The sequence below is a fragment of the Trichechus manatus genome, unplaced genomic scaffold (assembly GCF_000243295.1).
Source record: "Trichechus manatus latirostris isolate Lorelei unplaced genomic scaffold, TriManLat1.0 scaffold00055, whole genome shotgun sequence".
Lineage (NCBI taxonomy): Eukaryota > Metazoa > Chordata > Mammalia > Sirenia > Trichechidae > Trichechus > Trichechus manatus.
In genome coordinates, this window is record NW_004443991.1 from 11,994,554 (window position 1) to 12,016,214 (window position 21,661).

Sequence of the window (21,661 nt, forward strand, 5' to 3'; positions counted from 1 at the left end):
ATTTAATATCTCCTATTTAAAATCTATCTTTTCATTCAGGCTTCAGGACATGATGATTTTTTTCTCAAATGGAACAATAAGGATTTATTGTTCTACAAGAATAAGACCTTTTTAAATAGACTATGCCTGTGATTTTTAAGTTATTCTAAATTAGAAGTATCTACTGAAAAGTAATATCCTGAATTTGCTAAATATAATCACAATAATTAAACAACGATGTTGGTCTTAGTACTTTACAACCATGAATAACTTCCATCAAAAATCTCAAAGGGTTTTTTAAATGCTAAAGCTGATTAAGAGTCCAGACCAACATAAAATATAATGATTTGTGCATACTCCTCAAGAAACACCATCACTCATACATATATTTGCTCCATTCCATTTCACTGACTGAATCCAATGTCCTTATATTAATCCATTCAAAGCTTAATAGAGACAGAGAAGATCCACTGAGATGCAGCGACAGAACGTGACTACTGCAGTCATGTAACAGTGTAGTCACAAAACCACCACACACACTAATCTTAGTTAATACTTGTATTTTTTACACTGGAGTGAGTATATGTAAGCTACTCTGTGAAAAAAAGGAAAACACTAAAACATTGCAGAAAAAAGAAATTCAGTAGCTGAATGACAGCAAGTCATGTGATTGCTAGTAATTGAGAAGTTTTCCTAAAGCAAATTAACGACTGGAAGTTTACTATAAACATTTCTGAAAACAAATTGTTAATTCAAAGTGGAAAAGTCAATTTGTCAATCATCCTGTTACCTCGAATATTTCCTTGAACAACTCCAGTGCTAAAACAGAACAGTTTTCTGATGTGTCCAAAGGTTGGCTTGACCAACGAAGCAGAGCCACAGTAGGTTCCAAACACTTGGGACGACTTCCCAGAATGACGCTGCCAGATGGAGACTGTTCAAATACCATCTGAGTGAGCACGTGGCGCAGCTGAGTCACTGAACAGAAGGCAAGAAGTAATTCTAAAACCTGTGCAATATAAAGTCTTCATTAAATGTCAATTTCATTGGACTTCAATGTATAAAGCAAATGATGAAGCTGAAAACAACATTTCTTTTTTTAAGAAAATACTCTAAAACAAAAACTAAAAGCAGCCTCTAATTGTTCTTTTTTTGAGTATTATTTTTCGAATATGATGTGGTTACAGAAGGTTACAAAGGAATTTAATGGTGATTACCTCTAAGGAAAGGAGTCCTGGCGGCACAATGGTTAAGCACTTGGCTGCTAACCAAAATGTTGGTTTGAACCTACCAGCCGCATTGCTGGAGAAAAGACCTGGAGATCTGCTCCCATAAAGATTTCAGCACAGGAAACCTTATGGGCAGTTCTACTGTCCTATAGGGTTGCTATGAGTGGGAATCCACTAGACGGCACCCAACGACAACAACAACCTCTGAGAGTCAGGACTGTGAGAATCAAAGAAGGAGGGCAAATTCAACTGATGTACTCCTTCTGCAGTACTTTTATTTTTTAACCAGCATGTTTGTTTTCAAGATGAAAAAACTTAAGAAATAAAATTAGTAATTAAGAATACCTGCTGTTATTCTAAGATTAAAGAATTGCTACTATAAAACACTTTACAGTAAGATTTAAAAGTGGCTCCCAAAGCTTTACAATGTTGAAGATGGCTACCTGCACACTAAGTTAGCACACTGCTGGCATCATGGCCCTTGCCGACCCTCTTCTATGCCATTTCTTCTCCACTTTATAAACTGGGCCTTATGTGTTATATAGCATCCCACAGCAACCTGATTTATTAGCTCATGTTAAATTCCGCCTTATCTCACATATTACCAACCTATCAGTTTGTTTGAATTTTCTTGGTATCTCTGTCTATCCACTTTTTTTCTACCTCTCTTTATCTACTGCTTTGTGTAAATGACATATTATTGGGATAGTACCTGCTTTTAATAGAATTCAGTCCATTAACATTTATTGTAAAAAATGATAAACAATCTTTGATCTGTGTTCTAGATACAAATTATAGTACTTGTGTTTGAACAGCCAGCACATGTGCTGGGTTCCAAAATAAAAGGTACTACCCTGCACTCTAGCTGTCAATCTCCCTGAAGGCTAGCTTCTTATATATCCTACCAGAGATATGTGATTCATACACAAGCAAAATATATACATACTTCCTCAGATACACTTTTAACTGAAGTCATAAACACAGAAAGATAAACAGATCGATCATTACTGTAAAGCTAGATAGATTTTCAAAGTGAACATTCCTGTGTAACTGGCAACCAGCTCAGAAAGAGAACTCTACCAGTACTCCAGGAACTCATGACTCCTAGACAATGACCCAACTACACCTCCCCACCAGACTTCTGACACCACAGATTGTCTTTGCTGTTCTTGGATCTTTGTACTTCCACACAGATTTTTGAATCAGCCTGCCAATTTATACAAAGAAACCCACATGGAACTTTACATAAATAGAATTCTAGTTACACTCTTAGGTCAGGCTTCTTTTGCTTACAATTATGTCAGCGAGACTCATATTGTTACATGTAGCTACATTTCATTCATACTCATTGCTGTAAAGTATTCCAATACACTACAGTTTATCCATTCTACTGTTGATAGACATTTGGGTTGTTTCCAGTTCATGGCTATGAGGAGCCATATTGCTATGAATGTTTTGTACATGTTTTTTTAGTGAACTTATACGTACATTTCTTTGGGGTAAACACCTAAGAGTGGAATTGCTGGGTGATAGTGTATGTTCAGCATTAATAGATATGGCCAATTTTTCTAAGCACTTGTAGCAATTTTCAATCCCATCAGTATTGTATGAGAGTGATGGATGTAGCACATTCTCATCTATGCTTCCCCAGTTTTTTTACTTTAACCATCTAGTGGGAGTTCCTGGGTGACGCAATCAGTCAATGCACTTGGTTGCTAACCGAAAGGGTGAAGTTTCAAATCCACACAGAGTCACCTTGGAAGAAAGGCCTAGTGATCTACTGCTGAAAAATCAGTCATTAAAAACCCATGGAGGACAATTCTACTCTGACAGACATGGGATCACCATGAGACAGAACTAAGCCACAACTGTTTTTTTTTTTTAAGTGGCTGCGTAGTGGTATTGTGTTACTGTTTAAATTTACATTTCCCCGAAGATTAATGAGGTTGAGCAATAATTTCATGTTTATTGACCAATTCAAGTGTTTTGCTCAGGTACCTATTGGGCTATCAGTCTTTTTTCTGATTTACATATATGTTGTTTTTGTTTTAATACATATATTTCGGATAGGAGTCCTTTGTTGAATATATATATGTATTGTGGGTATCTCTTCCCACTCTGAGTTGCCTTTTTACTCTTACTGGAGGCCTTTTTAGGAACAGAAGTTTTTAATTTTAATGTAGCCCAATTTATCAATTTTTTTCCTTTAAGATAAGTGTTTTTGTGTTCTGCTTAAGAAAACCTTTGTCTCTTTCAAGGTCCTGAAGATATTCTAGACGATTCTTCTAAAAGCTTCATTGTTTTACCTTTCACATTCAGATACGCAACCTGTCTGAAGCTGATTTGTACATTTGGTGGAAAGTAGGGGGTCAAGATTCAGTTTTTTCCCTATATGGATATCCAGTTGACCCACGCCATTTACTGAAACAAGCATCCTTTCAAGAATATCACCTTTGTTGTCAATTAGGAGAACCATATGGTGTGGGTTTGGTTCTGGACTCTACTCTGTTCCACTGGTCTAGCTATCTATCCTTATGACAACACTGCACTGTGTTAATTATGACAGCTTTATATTAAGTCTTGATATCTGATAATACGAGGCCTCCAACTTTGTTCATCTTCCATCAGGATAGCCTTGGTTATTCTTGGACCTTTGCATAGCCTAATAAATTTTATAATCAGCTTTCCAACTTCCACATACCAAAACAAAACAAACACCTGCCATGATTTTGACTGACCTAACGTTGCAAACTCTTCCAATCCATGAACTTGGTAGATCCCTCCATGTACTTGGGTCTTTTCTCAGCACTTTCTAATTTCAGCAGGTTTGGTTTTTTTTTTTGGTTGTAATTTCACCGTGGAGGTCTTACATACCTTTTGTTAGATTTATCCCCTAAAAAAAAAACCCATCGCCATCAAGTTGATTCCAACTCATAATGGCCCTATAGGACACAGTAGAACTGCCCCATAGGGTTTCCAAGGAGCAGCTGGTGGATGTGAACTGATGACCTTTTGGTTAGCAGCCAAGCTCTAAATCACTGCGCCACCAGGGCTCTTAGGCACTGATTTTTTTTTTATGGTATTGTAAATGGTATCATTTAATAAATTTCATTTTCTGTTTGTTGCCAGTATACAGATAAAATTTATTCACATATACATTGATTCTGTATCTAGCAAACTTGCCAAATTCGCTCTTTAATTTTAACTTATTTTTGTATATTTGTTTTAGATTTTCTATATTCATAATCATGTCATCTGAACAATAAGTTTTACTTCTTACTTTGCAATCCCTGTGTTTATTCATTTTTCTTGAAGTACTAGACTGGCTGGGACCATCAATACAGTGCTGAACACAACTGGTGATAATGGCTTCCTTTCTCACTCATGATCTAGGGAAAGCTTTAAATAATTTGCCCCTAAGTATGATGATGCTGTAGGTTCTGGGTAGGAACTCTATCAGATAAAGAAAAGCTTCTGTTTATTCCTAGTTTGGTAATCTTTATCATGAATGTGTATTAAATTTTATCAAATGCTTTTTGTGTTTAATGAGATGATAGTTTTCCTGCTCTTTTCTGGGATGAATTATACTAATTTTCACATTACACTGCCCTGGCATTCCTGGCATAAACCTCCTGGGTAGCGAGATCCTTTTTACACATCGCTGGCTCTGATTTGCTAATATTTTATTTAGAATTTTGCATCTATGGAAGACTATAGACTTTTCCTTTCTTGTACTATCCTTGTCAGGTTTTGCCATCAAGGTTACATTGGCCTTATAATCAAACACATTTATCTACTATTATATAAAAAATAAGATATCTGACTATTTTTCCCCACACCAAGGTGCTTTTTGCTTTCACTGCTCCCCATCCCTGTGAATTATAGTGAGATATTTTTATTACTTTTACTTCTCCATTCCCTTTCAGGTTTTCTGACACCAGATGGCACCCTTGCAATGCTTCTACTCTTTTACTCTACCTCCTGAACTCCGGACTAGTTTAGAACCTTTAGATCAATATTAGATTTTTCCCTTGCTGTATATATTTTGTATTCCAATAATCTTTATTTAGCACATATATCTCTAGTTACTCTATCAAGATCCATTTAGACAGTGATTACGAACAGTTCTCATTTTGCTTATAAGAGAGAAATTCTAGATATTCTAGGATTAAAAAATATATAGAATATATTATTGAAGTATTTCATCTGATGACAATGTTCCAGAAAAGCCTCTGGAAGGAATAAACAAGAACAAAAACCTCAAAACAACAAAAAGGAAAACTGCTGGGCAATAAACTCCGCTCTATTTTAACTCTTCTACCATCTTCTAAAAAGTCCCTGGGTGGTGCAAACAGTTTGAGCTTGTTTTTCTAGATTCAGTGTTCCAGAGGAGCAGTTCAAAGCCATTCTGACTTTTTTCTTTTGTAAAAACTTGTAAGATAAAGTCTGGTCTGGCAACATGATGACTCCTATTTCACACCAAATATAAAAGTTAATTCCAAATGGATTGCAGACCATGTGAAAGGTAAAACTATAACGCTTTTAGAGGAAAACATGGGAATTCATCTTGGTGACACTGGAGTGGCCCAAGATTTCCTAAATGAAATACAAAAAGCACCAACTGTTCAGGATGATTGATAAATGAAGCTACATTAAAATTAAGACAACATTAAGAGAGTGAAAAGAAAACTCACAGAATAGACAAAGCTATTCAGTATGCATGTGGGGCAGGAGACATGAGTATGACAAAGGATCCTTTCCAAAATAACTTCTACATATAAATAAGCAAAAGACGGCACAACAGATCAACGAGAAACAGACATAGCAGGTCCTTCACCAAATAGGATACCAACTGGCCAATAAATATTCCAGAAGATAGTCAGCTTTACTGCTCATTAAAGACATACAAATTTAAACTAGAATGTAATACTATTAAATAACCATTACACTGGCTAAAATGAAGAAGTTGAAAAATACCAAATATTGACAAGAACATGGAGCAACTGGAATCTTCACTCCTTGGTACAGCCCTCTGGAAAAATGTTTCAGGGCACCTCCTGAACATCTGTGTGCCCCAGTGATTCCATTGCTAGGCACAGACCCAAGGGAAGCATGTACGTAAGCTCACGGAAAGACAGGCAGAAAATGTAAAAAGCAAGACACTTCATAACAGTCAATATCCATCAACAGAAGAAATAAACATGGATGAAACTAACAACATAATGTTGAACAAACGAATCTACACAAAGAGTATAATAAGCTTTTATTTAAATAAAGTTGAAAAAACAAAATATGCTGTTGAACTAAGGATACTGGTTATCCTTGCTGAGGGTGGGGGATGTGAAGGGGTGGGTAGTGACTAAAAGGGAACTTGAGAAGGATTTCTAGAGTTCTGATAATGCTGCTTCTTGATCTGAGCACTTGTCATAGGGCTTTGCTCAGTTTGTGAAAATTCAGAATGCAGCGCACTTAGTGTTTTCTGTACTTCATAGTTTTTTAAATGTTTAAAATAAAACAAAAAGTTATGTTTTTCACATACCTTTAAAGAAGAATCAGGATCCTTCCCATTAAGAAGACCTAATACTTGATTAAGACATGAAGAAAAGTGCTCATACCTAGGTTTAAAATAAAAGCAGAGATTAAATAGTAATTATGTAATTGATACATCAAAAGGCATTTATCTACAAGATAAATATAAAATTTAAGTGCATTTTCTGTCACCTATTTACTTTGACCTTCTTATATAGAACAGTCTTTGTAAAGTATATACTCAAAACCAGAAACGTACCCTACTACCACAGCATACATAAATTGGTCCTGTCATGTACTGAATAGTGAAAAAACAATGACTCATGCAGCAATAAATAAACCATTGAAACTTACAGTACCTCAGTTGCCTTATTTTTTTTTTCTTGTTAATGCTGTGTTCAGTTTGTAGAAGTTCAAAGGACACAGAGGTAATCTAGTGAACCAGGCAGCTACTTGTTAACCAAACACATACAATTGCCAGGCATGAAGTGAGTTTCTGCAGACACAGAGGTCAGAGGGAGAGCTCTGTGACACAACTCAGAGAGGTACCAGAGGTACCACTCACACTGTAGTCTCTGTGAATGGTGCATCCTTGACTTTGGAGTTCACAGTCTTAGGACAGAGGCAGAAAGACAGGAAAAATAATAGAATGTAATGTCAAATAACAACATTATAATGGAGGAATGTAGGGGGGTGATGTGGAAAGAGGATTGGTACCAAATCTATACTGGGCGGGACAAGCCTGATCAGCTGAGGCTTCCCAGACTTGAGTTTTAAATAATAAATAAGAGTTATACATATGATGGGGTAAGCTTATTCCAGCATTCCAGAGGAAATATAAGAGGAAAGAACACATGGATACATAAGAACGTGTTTCTAGCAAAGCTGGAAGTTCTATTTATTGTCTGATATGATTAGACAAAAGTACCTAAGGCAAATGTGAAGAAATAAGGCTGAGAGGTCTCCAAGGACCAGACTGATGGGAGGTCAGATTTGAAAAGGGACTAATGGTTGAAGAGGAGTTGAAAGTCGAGCATGTTTATAAGTCAAAGGAAAGAGTCAACTGAATGGGAGGCACTGAAGAGATAGGGGAAATGCTGAAGAAGACAGGACAGAATGAGACTGCATAGAATGATGTGATTTTTTTTAAAGTGAAACAGACAGGATGAAACTAAGTAAGAACTGGTATAAGCAAAGATAAGTAAGTTTGTCCAGGGGCATAGATTTGAGGGACCCCTAATCAGATGGAATTCTTTTTTTCTTCTTTCTGTGAAGGTCATCTTCTGAGAGAAAGGTAGCAAGAGGACAGTAGTGAAGATTTGATATAATCACTGCAGGAAATGAGAAAAGAAAGACGACTAGGAATCAATATAAGAGGTGCTGGTCCAGCTAAAGTTGTATGGTTTCTCTCAAGATTTGATTAGGAACACTTAATAAGTTAGACTTTGGAACAGAATCAGGACTGGGGTTTTGCTAACTGGTATGGCAGGTAAGTAAGAGGACAACACAGTTAAACACAGTTCTCTTGCTAGAGATGACTCATAGGTTCTACGTTGCATAGGGAAGAAAAGAGATAATGGAACTGAGAGATTTACAGAAGAAGAGATTAAGCAACCAGTTACTAATGCTAAACTAGATTATCTTCTATCTTCCCGGAAAGGTATATCCAAAAGAATTTTTCTACTTCTTTGAAGCTGGTAAATAAGCACTATTTAATGGCCAGAATGGGTGTCACATGAGAATATACTGGGAGAACGCTTAGAATAAGTGAAAAGAGGGCAGATAAAGGGCAGGTACTCAGGAAGAAAGTTCTCTTACCTTTTGACACTTAAAAGAAGAAAAAGTAACATGTGAATGTGAATGCTTCTTGGTTCTGCAGTTAGCTAAGTGGTCAACCTTGTCCTAGTATTTACGTTGGATTTTTAAAACTTCATACCCTTGCCACTGCTAATTTCCCCTCCTCTCCCAATGCTTGATCTCAGTAGGGGCTCAATAAATATTTTTGCATTTGTGACTGCTAAGTCAAATTAACTCTTTGAAGCATTTTCAACAGTTTCCTAACTTAGCACAACAAAGCAGCTTAGGCAGTGGGCAAATTTCACTTAAGATATTAAAGACCACAAGCTCTTTGGAAAACAGTTGCTTACTGATCTCAAAATATAAATCATCACATGAATTCCATGAAATACCACTGAGATAGAAAGGACATATAATTACATACTCCTGTTTTACCTTGCAATATGACAGAGGCATGCACCAGAAGAAACACTATCCATTTTTTAAACAAAACAGAAAAGGCTCAAAGGCATGCTAACAAGAATGTTCCTCTAATAAAAATATTCTTTCAAAGTATCATACAATGCTCAAGATTTAAAAATGGTTTTGAAGCCGATTAATCAAGATGTCTATATTCTGGAAAATGACATGACCCTATTGATCTAAGACAAAGACTGAAACACACACATGTGCGTGCATGTGGAAAACCCTGCTATAATTTTACATTTCAGGCCACAGAAGAAAACAGAATGGAAATAAAGCACACCAAAACATTTAGTCTACTGTGAATGAGTAGAATTGATATTTACTAAGTCTATGAAGGCAATTTTATATATTGCAAACGCTTCATGGTTTTAAAATTCTAAAATTTATCAAAGAGTCATACCTGGTAAGATAATCAGCAATTTTAGGATTTTTAAGGAGATCTGTTAGCAGGTCAACTGAATACTTTCTAGTTAGGGTACCATCGCCGTTTACGAGAATATTAAATATTAACTGAAAAGTCTGATGAATGTTTCGAGCATGGAACAGCTTAAAAATAAATTAGGGAAAGTATGTTAAACAAAAAATGAAGCTGACACCATCCTAAAATATAACAAAAGGCCTCAACAACTTTTAAAGTATTAGAAACTATAAACTTCTAGTGAATTATCTTTATAAGTAATTTATTAAATCATATTTACCTTTTCCCCAACTTCTTCATTTAATGTCAAACTGGATAATATTGAAAGTGCAAACACAACCACAGTTAAACTACTATGGGCCAAGTAAGTTATAAGAGTTCGATAAAAAGATTTCACATTACTCTGAGGAGGAAAAAAAAAAAACAATGAAAACTTGTAAGTTTTATATATTGGTTCAAAAAATATTATTTGTAGAGTAGGTAAACAAATTTTTATTAAACATCATTATCAATCTATTAAAAAATGATTGTCACCTTTAAGAGAGATTTTATGGTGTTCTAAGGGAGAAGGTCATATAGTCGAAGATACACATAAAAGATTGCTAAATACGAAGAGCATTTAGGCAAAAAATAATCTAGCAAAGGTGTCCAAATGAGTGCAAGATGAATTTCTGTCAAGTTTTATCATCTTAGAATAATAATTCACTGACAGTAAATCTGGGTGTCAATTCTAACAGGAGTTCAAAAGGGACATATGGAGAGTTTGGAGACTAGAAACTGAAGAGCTACCTTAAACACTGCAGGAAAAGTTGTTTAGAGTTTAAGTTAATGAAGAAATTGAATGAGGAACTCTCATGATCACGGTAAAAAGCAAGAAAACGGTTGCTAAATTAGAGAATTTATCTTGTATTACACATTTTGGGGCAGCAGTTAACTTGATCACACTTGCTGATTACCACAGGAACTTGAGAGATCACTCCAGGGGTGAGTGGGATGGGTACTTTCATACATTGCTGACAGTAGGATACTACAGACAGGTACAATCTTAGTGAAGAAGTTTCTAGATATGGGGTTATGAGTGAATGCTGACTCTTCATTATATTTAAGTGTCTTAAAAACGTGGGCATATTTTTCAATTTAGAAATATGTATATAGGAAAGACAGACTATGTTTCATCTATACACCTGTTTATCTATAAACCTTTAGTAAGGTTAGAGATAAATGTTGAGATAAACAGAACTATCTGTGATCTTCCCTCTCTATAAACCTTTATCAAACACCTCCATGGCTCAAAATAACCTCCACCTTCAAAGTAAAACCAGGTCAGAAAAATCTAGCATATGAACAAATTAGATAGTAATACTAAAATCAAACAAGTAATTCTGAATATTGCATAGCAGAGGCATTGTTCACAAAGCACCTTAATCAATCAGTGAACTTTCTTCATTTAAGATATTTTTAAATGCAGTTCAGCTAACCTTACTTGTGTGCCCTCAATTATCACATGTAATTGTAGTTGATATTGTTGTTGGTTGCCTTTGAGTCCATTCTAACTCATGGCAACCCCATGTGTGCAGAGGAGAACTGCTCCACAGGGCTTTCAAGGCCATGATCTTTTGGAAGCAGATTGCCGGGCCTGTCTTCCAGATGCCCCAGGTGTGTCTGAACCATCAACCTTTGGCTAGTAGTTGAGCACTTATGTGTCTGTGCCACCCAGAGACTCCAACTGTAGCTGACAGACCCGGCCAAACCCGTTGTCGTCAAGTCGACTGCAACTCATAGCGACCCTATAGGCCAGAGAACTGCCCCCACAGGGTTTCCAAGGAGCAGCTGGTGGATTCAAACTGCTGATCTTTCGGTTAGCAAGCGGAGCTCTTAACCACTGCGCCACCGTAGTTGATACTAGGCATTTATTCATCTATGTTTTTAGGGGAGTTGCTATTCATTTTGTGGAAATAAAAAACTGAGGTAAACAGGATAGAATGCTAATGAAGTGCCTCCTGTCTATTAAGCACAAAATAATTTAGCATCTCTTAATATTATTCAATGTGACAAATAGTGCGGTGCTACAGAGAGGGAAAACTTCTAGTACTTAACATTTGTATTAACCCTTATGGCCTTCAAATACAGCATACACAAATGCTGGAATACTTCAGTCATTTATGTGTCAATCTGATTCTTCACAAGCTTTGAAGGGTCAGCTGGACTAGACATGGGAATCCTTGCTAAAATTTTTCTTAAAGGAAAAGAAATGGATAAAATTTTCTTTAAGCACAGAACTCACCACAAAACAAGAAACATTTTAAAATAAACTTCTTACCAAAGTCTTTACGTGCGTTTGAACAGAAAGATTGTGCCGACAAAGATTTGCCAATAATCCCAGACAAGGCATAGTTAACTCATCTTCTGAAGACTGACTGTTGTTTTAGTTTTATGTATATAATAAAAGAAAAAGCATCGGATTAATTCTAATCTCCTCAAAATGATACAGTAATTTATATTTTTTAATTTTTTCTACCAACTATAGCAGTTAAGAGTAAACATTTTTTTCCTTTTACACAAGCAAAAAAAAAAAAAAAAATCTAATTAACGTGTGAAGCAGGCTAGTTCTGAACAGGACTGATCATTTATTTCATGTTTTGAAACTAAATATCTTATTCAGTTGCATCACAGTAACATGGAAATAACTGTCAGAGTGATCCTGTGCTATTTTATCAGTATATTTCCTCTATCAAGAACATTAAATATAAACTTACAATTTGCAGTTTCAATAACAATTTTTTTGGCCAAAATCAATTCATTTAATAAATTTTTGTTATGAAAATTAATGTAAAACTGCTTTACAACATTTAATCCTAATCCTGATTTCAGCCAAGAGGAGCAAGCAAAAATCAGTTTCAGTTTAAAATATTGAAAAATTATCTAAGAAAAACTGAACTACTAGATGGTTTTAGTTTCAAAACAAACCAAAGGATTATTTGGTTACATGTTTAAGTGATAAGGTTGCATACTCACATGTGATCTATCAGAAATGTAATTAATTCATCTATATTGGCGCCAGAATGGAAAATTTTGGCATTATAGGTTAACCTCTGCAGAAGTTGAATGCACTGAGAATAATAAAATACTTGTGAATGTAAACATATAAGAACATATTGCCTACTCACAAGAATGAACTATACTGCATATTCTGTCATGTCATCATTTTACAAGAAAAGAGTTTAGGGCGAGAACTTTTCCATTTCTTAAATGGTTCTATCTTTAAAAACAAAACAAAAAATCACATACAAAGTAATAAGACTAAGAACCTTAACCTTAATCTCCCGATTCACGCATTTCTGTACATTTTACTTCAAACGGTGCAACTTGCCATAAACTTTGTCCACTTAATCATCTTGTATACAGGTTGAAAAACCTACCATAGTCCATCAATTTTACCACTTCTAAAACTTGCATGTCCATTTAATTGGCAATGTTTTTTCTTTCTTACAACTATAGCATTTTAGGTTCTAAATAAGACTCTATCTATAGCTTCATTTTTTGTTATGTTTCCTCAACAGATTGAAACTAGAAAACAGCTCTAAGTATAATTTTAGCATGAATAGTTTACATCTCAAAACACAGACATCTGTGACTGTCAGTCAGTCAAAGCAGTTACAATGTAGATTTTTCTTCAATGATGCTGCTAGATGTGAATAAGCTTCCCTTTTCTAAACTTTAAAACAGTAGTACACATGTCCAATCAGCTCTTAAATTTATTAATGTTAAGAACTGTGCCTAACAGTTTATAATGTTGTTGTTAGGTGCCGTGGAGTCTATTCTGACTCATAGCGACCCTATATAGATATTATCAATTTTGATCTGAAAATAAGGAAGGGAAAACCAGATGCCAAGTAATAGAGTACTGTATGATGTCTGTACCTGTAGAGACACTGAATTGCTGTGGCAAGCACTGTTCCGACAAACCACTCCTGCTAGCACACTATTCAGACTGTACGTATTCTGAAGACAATCTTTGGTTTCATTGTCTAAAGCTGTATGTGAAAATAAAATGGTACGAAATATATCATTTTCATATATGATCTATTTCATATGGCAAAAAGAAAAATAATTTTTAATTTATTTAATATTAATCTTACCATTATATAAAAAATTAAATATAATGTGGCTATTTTATTCCCTAATACCCTCCAATTCAGAAATTTAATCATAGAAATTTTATGTACTGGAAAAAGGGGATATGATTTTTCTCCTCTTTTTCAATTTACAAATGATTTTTCTATGTGGAATAAAAAAATCTCAAGAACAAAAACTTGCTTTACATAGTTCTAGAAAGTTTTACTATCAAGGTTATTACTTTAAAAATTACTAATATATGTAAATGTCAGAAGCAACTGCATTCTCATACAAACTGTTGGTGGGTGGTAGAACTGGCAGAGCCTTTTTGGAAAGCAATTTGGTAACAGCTATTAAGTTGAAGACTGACCCAGAAACTCTACTTGAAATTTACTCAACAGAAAAACATTAACATTTGAGCAAAAATACATTTAAAAGAGTTCACTGCACTATTGATTCTAATCTAAAAAACTCAAAAAGAACATGAGTGTCCACCATTAGGGGCATGGTTAAATAAATTACAGTACTCTATAATATGGTACTAGGCAGGTATTGTAAAGATACTGATATGGAAGCACATGTAAGATATACGTTAAAAAATGAAAATAAAAAACAAGTTGTAAATATCTGTTGCCCCATGACATCATTTTTTTTTTGTTTGTTTGATGGAAATTGTACATTTTTTTTTTAATTGTATTTCAGGTGAAGGTGTACAGAACAAATAGTTTCTCATTAAACAGTAGTACACATATCGTTTTATGACATTGGTTAACAACCCCACGACATGTCAACCCTCTCCCTTCTCGACCTATTTTTTTTTTTGGTGAAAATATACATAGCCAAAGATATACCATTTCAAAAATTTCTACGTGCACAGTTCAGTGACATCGACTACACTCTTCCAATTGTGCCATGACATCAATTTTTGTTTAAAAACAACACCCAAAGATCTGGACTTATTTGTTACAGCATAGAAAAAGATCTGGAAAAACACACATCAAACCATTAAGACATATTATCCCCAGAAGAGAAAATGATGAGGAGTGATGTTGTTGGATAAAGACTCATTACATTTTATTCTTTGTATCTGCACTGTTTAGTCTGATAGCCACTAGCCACAAGTGGCTATTTAAATTTAGACGAACTAAAACTAAAGATCCTGTTCCTCAGTCCACTATCCACATTTCAAGTAATCAATAATCGCACGCGGCTAGTGGCTACTACACTGGATGACACATAGAACATCTCCATCATCGTAGAACGTTCTACTGGATGGTAATCCTCTGTTAACACTTCTGGATCACTGAAATTTTATATAAGCATGTGGTAATTTTATAATCTCACAAACAAAAATCCACCGTCCCCCAAAACACAATCAGGAAAAAGGTGACTATTAAATGAAAATTTAAAAAATAATAAGGGGGAAAATATAGAAAGAGCAACATCAGCATCAGTTCTAAGTTCAATATAGTTTATAAAGGACAGTTCTTTGATCACTAGCTATGATTTTTCTGAGTGGTGTACTTAACACTGGCATTACATATATGACCTTTTTTTCCTAACTAAAAAGTAGGCCAGCATTTCCCAAAGTGCATTCTTTTCTATAGAACACTGGACCTTTGATACGCTTCAGATACCTTGGTCCAATCAGTTTAAGAAATGCTACATACAATATTCTCTTCTTTCAAGAGATTCACAAGGCATAACAGCTCTGACAATACCTGTAATGAAATCTTTTGAATATGAGTCACTCTCAAAGAAGATTAGATAACTAAATCTTCCCTTTAAAAAATAATAAATTCATATGTGTTTGAAAAATAAGACAAACGAAATAGTTACCAAGTTGAGACAGCAGACTGATAATACTTAAGATTAGTGGAGCACTTATGTTTGGATCTTCAAGCAGCTCTACAAGGCAACTCAAGCATTCACTTGGTAAGATCTGATTTGATGTAAACAATCGTGTGAGCTTCTGTCCAGAAATTACCTATAATAATTAAAATATGTAAGTTAAGAATTGCCAATTTTCATTTCTTCTCCTTTCCAAAAAAAAAAAAAACTCACTCCTACCAAAGTGCCACTGCTCCTCTCTCTCCCCATTTAGAGACTTCACACAAGCTGTCTGTTCCTTCTGCTGGAAGATTACCCATCCCTCTCCTTACTAGGGCTCAGATTAAATTAATTTCTCCAGGGAGCTTTCCCTAACTAATCCTCTTCCCCCAACTAGGCTAGATCTGCCGATTACACTATCCTGTATCTACTTCGTAAGTCAGCAAACTTTTAATTATCTAGCAACGTTCAGCCTCTTCACTACACTGAACACCCCACCACTGAACACTCCATGAAGGCATGGACTATATATAAATCGATATTCTTGTTGTTAGTTGCTGTTGAGTGGATTCTGACTCATGGCAACCCCATGCGTGCAGAGCAGAACTGCTCCATAGGGTTTTCAAGGCTGTGACCTTTCTGGAAGCAGATTGCCAGGTCTTTTCTCCAAGGTGCCACTGGGTGAGTTTGAACCACCACCTTTCAGCTAGCAGTTGAGCACTTAACCGTGTGCAACCACCAGGGACTCCACTACCAATATATCTACTGAATAAAAGAAGTCCAGTACACTCATTCCACCTACGTTGAGGGAGGCACAGGGAAAGTGAAAAGCAGTTAAGCCCAGAGACTAACTACTGGATTACTCCTTCTGCTCCCTCCCAAGATGGTAGCTGAGCTAAAAGTTAGAGATTACAGAGAAGGAAGTTAAAATTTTTTTTTCCATTTTTACTTCTTTCCTGTAACCTTATAAACTACACACACAACACTACAACACACCACTCCCACCCACCCACACACACACACACAGTAAAGCTGGGACTGAAAGCCAACCAGCTGTCGGAATATAACATATATTCAAAATGCTTTATAAATATTATTCAGTATTAAGCATATCTTTCCTATAATGATAAAAAAAATCAGTTACTTTACAATTAAACTAAATCTGTTCTAAACATTTATTTTTAAAAGATCAGGCCTATGCAGCCTGTTTTAACATCCTCTAATCTCTCCTCTGTTGCTATCAGTTGCCATCAAGTTGACTCCGACTCCTGGTGACCTTATGTATAAGACTTCCAGCACTATATTGGACAGTATTCTGCTGTGATTCATAAGGCTTTCATTGCCTAATTTTCAGAAATAAATCACCAGGTCTTTCTTCCTAGTCTGTATTAGTCTGGAAGTGCCACTGAAACCTGTCCACCATGGGTGACACTACTGGTATTCGAAATACCAGTGTCATAGCTTCCAGCATCACAGCAAAATGCAAGCCACCACAGTATGACAAACTGACAGATACATGGTAGTTCCTCTCTGTAACTCTCTTATTCCACATGTCAGTTTTTCTTCTATAAGTTTTGCTGATAAGAGAGCTTCAGATTATCTGTTTTCAAGCACTATGTGTCTTAATATTACTAAGTTTAAAGTGGGGCCCTGGTCTCTAAGATTGAAAAGAATAGGTCCAAAGGTGAAATATGGCTGTTGATAGCAGATGTTTTGGTATAGGGAACCTTCTGAGCATTGCCTGTTTGCCTATGTATAAAGCTAGAAGATTAACACATGTCCTGCTTTTAGCACAATTCCACTCAGGATTGGACTTGCATCTCAATAACATAAGTATTCTAACATGTAATAAATACTTATTACAAGGTAAGATAAAGAATTGTTTTACAAATTTTCCCCTTTACTCAAACACATTGAATGTTTAATACAAAGACAATTTATTTTAGTAATAATTAATCCTTATATAGCACTTATTCTGGTTTAGGCATTTTTCTAGGTACTTTATGTACGTCAAGTCTTTTCTTCTTCATAATAACCCTACAAGGTAGGTGCTACTACTGTTTTGCAGACAAGTAAACTGAGGCGTGCACTGATGATACAGCAGTGCAGCTGGGATTCATACCCAGGCAGCTTGGTAGTGTTATGAAATAACATCACCAACAATGAGACCAGTTCAGCTCTGCAGATAAATTCAAAGCTCAGGTTCCCAATTCAAACCATGGGACTATAAAGACAAGATGCGCAACTGAATGAGTAGTCTCCTTTCATGTAACACCCATCTATCTTTGCATCATCAGATGCTGCTCATAAGATCCGCACAAAGACATGCACCATTAAAAAGAAAAATCCACCAAAATGGTTAAAATTAAAAAGAATAAAAAAAACAAGGGTTGGTGTGGATGAGTGACTACAAATCCCACATATTGCTGAAACCATCAAAAACCATTGCCATCAGGTTGATTCCAACTCTTAGCAATCCTATAGGACAGAACAGAACTGCCCCACAGGGTTTCCAAGGAGCGCCTGATGGATTCGAATTGCCGACCTTTTGGTTAGCAGCCAAACTCTTAACGACTATGCCACCAGGGTTTCCGGTATACTGCTCAGGGGAGGGTAGAATGGTATAACGTTTCAGGAAACTCGTCTAGCAGTTTCAACTGAAGCTGAATGTAAGAATTACATTCTCTACAGCCCTAAACCCAAAAACAACCCAAACCAGTTGCTGTTGAGTCAATTTCAACTCATAGTGACCCTACAGGACAGAGCAGAACTGCCCGACAAGGTTTCCAAGGCTGTAATCTTTATGGAAGCAGAATCCCACATCTTTCTCCTGCAGAGAAAGCTGGTGGGTTCCAACCAGCGACATTTCGGTTAGCAGCCCAGCACTTAACCACTGCACTACCAGGGCTCCTTCCCTACAGCCCTACCCAACCAAAAAAAAAAACCCAAACCCATTGCCATGGAGTTGATTTGGACTCATAATTCCACTCCTAGGGATATAAGAGAAATGAGAGCATATACTCAAGAAAGACATGTATGAAAATATTCATAATAGCTTCATTCATAATTCCACTCAGAAATGAAAACATGCCAAATGCGTATCAATAGGGGAATGTATATAACTGTGGTATATTTACACAATGGAATTCTATGCAGTAATAAAAAAAGAATGAAGTTCTGATACAAGTGCAACACGAATAAATTTTACAATTATACTGAATAAAAGAAGCCACACACAAAAGAATACATACTATATGAGTTGACTTACATAAGTCTTACAGAAAGGGACAATGAAGAAAACTTACGGAGTGATGGAAATATTCTATATCTTGTTACAGGTGCTAGCTACAAAAAGTATATATATGCTAAAAAATCCATCAAGCTCTTCACTTAAGATTAACACACCTCATGCACTTTACTGTATGTATGTTATCGCTCAAATAATAAGTCCCTGATAATTATAGCTTGTGCTCTTCACACCTTTCCATCAAAATGTCCCAATGACAGAATTTTCTCTAAACCCGTTTAAAGTATGGGAGGGAATGTGGTATCAAAGAGCCAGTCTGTAAACCTCAAATTCCTTTGACATTTCCTTTAATTCATGATAACCTGTTTATCCTCAAAGAAAGGTTAACGTTTCAGATTATCATCTAAAACACTTAACCCCGAATTCTTAAATAAAATTGATGGCCCTGCTTATCCTGCTTCTGGAATCCACCAGTGCACTACTCTATCCTTATTTGAGAAGCAAAGCCTTAACCATTTAACAGTTAACATGTTAATCATGAGGTTTGCAGGGATTTGTTGAGGCAAGGAATGAGGAAAAGAAAAGAAATTTACCGAGGGGATGGGCAACTGGAGTAGTATGGAGAGGAGTACCACCAAAGCTCAACATTTACTATAGTCCACTTTTAGAAAAAAAGTGTTGGTGTACCATTCACAATTATCTTCTGTGTAGTATTTTGCTAATCCTTGGTACATCAGCCCTTTGTCATAGGGTTAATATGTCAAATAGAATAGATTTTAAAAATATGTTCAAGTCTAATGTTAAGGGAAGCTGCGACAGAAAGAATTCTTAAAACAAGCTTTGATTGAGCTTCACTGCTTTTTATAAGGCTGAGATTAAAGTCAGTCTGAATATCATGAATGTGACACAAATGACAGCAGGAGATTGAAAATCTAGAAACAAACAGGGTCACAGAAACAAAACTGTGATTACAATTGTTCCAAAGGAATGTCTTAATAGAATAAATAGTCTAAGCACAAATCACTGGAACTAATCGAAAAAGCTGAAATAATAATTTTCAAGTTCGAGCTCAACACGAGTTCAAATAAAACCAGTAAGTTCAGATTTTAAACTGGCTATGGGCAAAAGCAAGTTTTAATCTTCACTCCCCACCATCTCCATCCCCTAGAATCGCTGAATATTCTGTCAGGGATTAATTTCGATGGAAACAACAAAACAAGAAGTAAAAGAAGAGAAGGTATAGCTCCGAGCTTTCTCCTCTACCTACCTGAAATACAGCCAAAACACCGGAGCCTGTTGTCCCAGCCTCCTATCGCAGGCACTAGGGGCGGGTGCGGGAGGGTGGCGATTCAAGGCTGACACGCATTTGCCTTTACCAGGACAAAAAGACCGTCGAGGGAGCGAGGGGCTGTCCTCTTTCCTGGGCTCGGGCCGCCACACCCGGCAGTGAGCCAGGGGTTACTAGAGGAGAACCCCATCTCGTCCCCACCCCAGGGCCTCTCACCTCCAAGTGCCGCAAAAGCTGGGTGGCGTTCGCCTCCGACTTAACGGCTTTGTACTGACTGATGGTCAGGAGTAAGGATTTCAAGCTGGCGGTGGAATCCATCGGGACTGGCCCAGCCTCGGCGGGGACCACCACCCAGCCTGCTCTGGGTTCCAGCTTTCGCCGCGCTTTTTTTTTTATTTTCGACCCCACCCCCTCGCGCCCAGTAGCTTCCGGTTCCGGTAGGGTTCCGGAAGCCTTTCGCTCTCCGGGGGACTCGCTGTCAGTGAGCGGCGGGGTGGGTCGGAGGGGGAGGGGGTAGTGGTGCTCCGCGGCTCCGTGAAGGGGGTTGGGAGCTGCCCCTCCAAATGCTCCAGCAAACCCGCCTTTTCTTCTTGAGCCCGCGAAGCTTTACCTTCGAGATCCCGTGAAAACGAGAAATCTCGCGAGAAACGCGATTGCGCCCCAACCTGGACAAGGGAGTTAAGCGACGGGGTGCGTTTTTAGTCTATGGGCTTGGTTTTAATTTTTTGTTTCTGGGCCTTCACGCTGGATGGCCACTTTTTCCTTTGCGCATCATCCTCTACCTGAGAAATAGTGTAGACACTGTGAGGAGCTCTGAATAGGAAACTTTGGGCGCTAGATTTTTGAGGCACCCGGGGTGGGGGGTACCTCATTTTAAATCTTTCTTAAATCCAGCCCGTCTGCCCAGGGATGATTGTTTCTCAGAGTAACAACGCTATGGCCATTGGAATTTTGTGACGGCTGTTCACGTCCTTAAGCTAGCCTTTCTCAAGCTTATTCGAGAAAGCTACCTCCGGGCGACTCCCAGGCCCAGTAGTAGTATATTGTTCTTCAGGGTGGTTTCGTTAGCGTCAGTTTCTGTTAAGTGGAGATGTCTTTCTGTCTGGCATGATTGTTATATAAATCTCGGTGTCTATGAAAATGGTACCATTGCGTTTTTTGATCAGAGATAAATAGTACTAATTAGTGTTATGGAAACCCTGGTGGCAGAATGGTTGAGAGCTAGGCTGCGAACCAAAAAAGTCGGCAGTTGGAATCCACCAGGCGCTCCTTGGAAACCCTATGGGGCAGTTCTACTCTCCGCTATAGGGTCTCTATGAGTCGGAATCGACTTGACAGCAACGGAGTTCTTTTTTTTTGTTTAATTAGTGTTATGCACGTGTATATCATGAAGTGAGTCAAGTAGCCGGTTCTGCAGCTTTCTTAATTTATGCTAATGCCTAATAAAGCTTTAAAAATCAGTTTGTGGAAAATTTTAAGAGTAGAGTACATCTCGAGTTAATGAAATGATTCATCAGAAATCATGTTTTGTCAATTCAAAAGGCGTATTTTTTTACATCACTACATTTTTAAGGGCAGGTCTATTTTTATATTAAAAATGTCGATTTCACTATTAAATCTAAAAGCTTAAAATGATTCGGCCAATTGAGACAAACTGTAATGATCATTGGGAAGGGAATGTATTCATTCATGCGTTCAGTAAACAGTTGTTCAATGTATAACATGTACATTTGCCAGTCAAGGTGCAAAGATAATGATGTCAC

General features: G+C 36.8%; 1 protein-coding gene across 6 annotated transcripts in view; it reads right to left on the reverse strand.

The window, feature by feature from the left end:
- Window positions 1-20,297, reverse strand: part of CIP2A (cellular inhibitor of PP2A) — a 37,308-nt gene extending 17,011 nt beyond the window's left edge. For 2 of the 6 annotated variants that reach the window (XM_023732905.1, XM_004378159.2), the window contains exons 1-9: window positions 20,115-20,296; window positions 15,373-15,520; window positions 13,339-13,451; window positions 12,433-12,527; window positions 11,738-11,834; window positions 9,698-9,820; window positions 9,400-9,545; window positions 6,748-6,823; window positions 770-988 (exon numbers count right to left, since the gene is read on the reverse strand). In XM_023732905.1, coding sequence (XP_023588673.1) covers window positions 770-988; window positions 6,748-6,823; window positions 9,400-9,545; window positions 9,698-9,820; window positions 11,738-11,834; window positions 12,433-12,527; window positions 13,339-13,451; window positions 15,373-15,520; window positions 20,115-20,216 — 1,119 coding nt within the window. In that variant the 5' untranslated portion in view covers window positions 20,217-20,296. Of the gene's footprint in view, window positions 1-769; window positions 989-6,747; window positions 6,824-9,399; window positions 9,546-9,697; window positions 9,821-11,737; window positions 11,835-12,432; window positions 12,528-13,338; window positions 13,452-15,372; window positions 15,521-19,877; window positions 20,072-20,114 lie in introns of those variants that run through there. The other 4 variants (XR_002824396.1, XM_023732906.1, XM_023732907.1 and 1 more) reach the window with 4 other exon arrangements.
- Window positions 20,298-21,661: the final 1,364 nt, after the last annotated feature.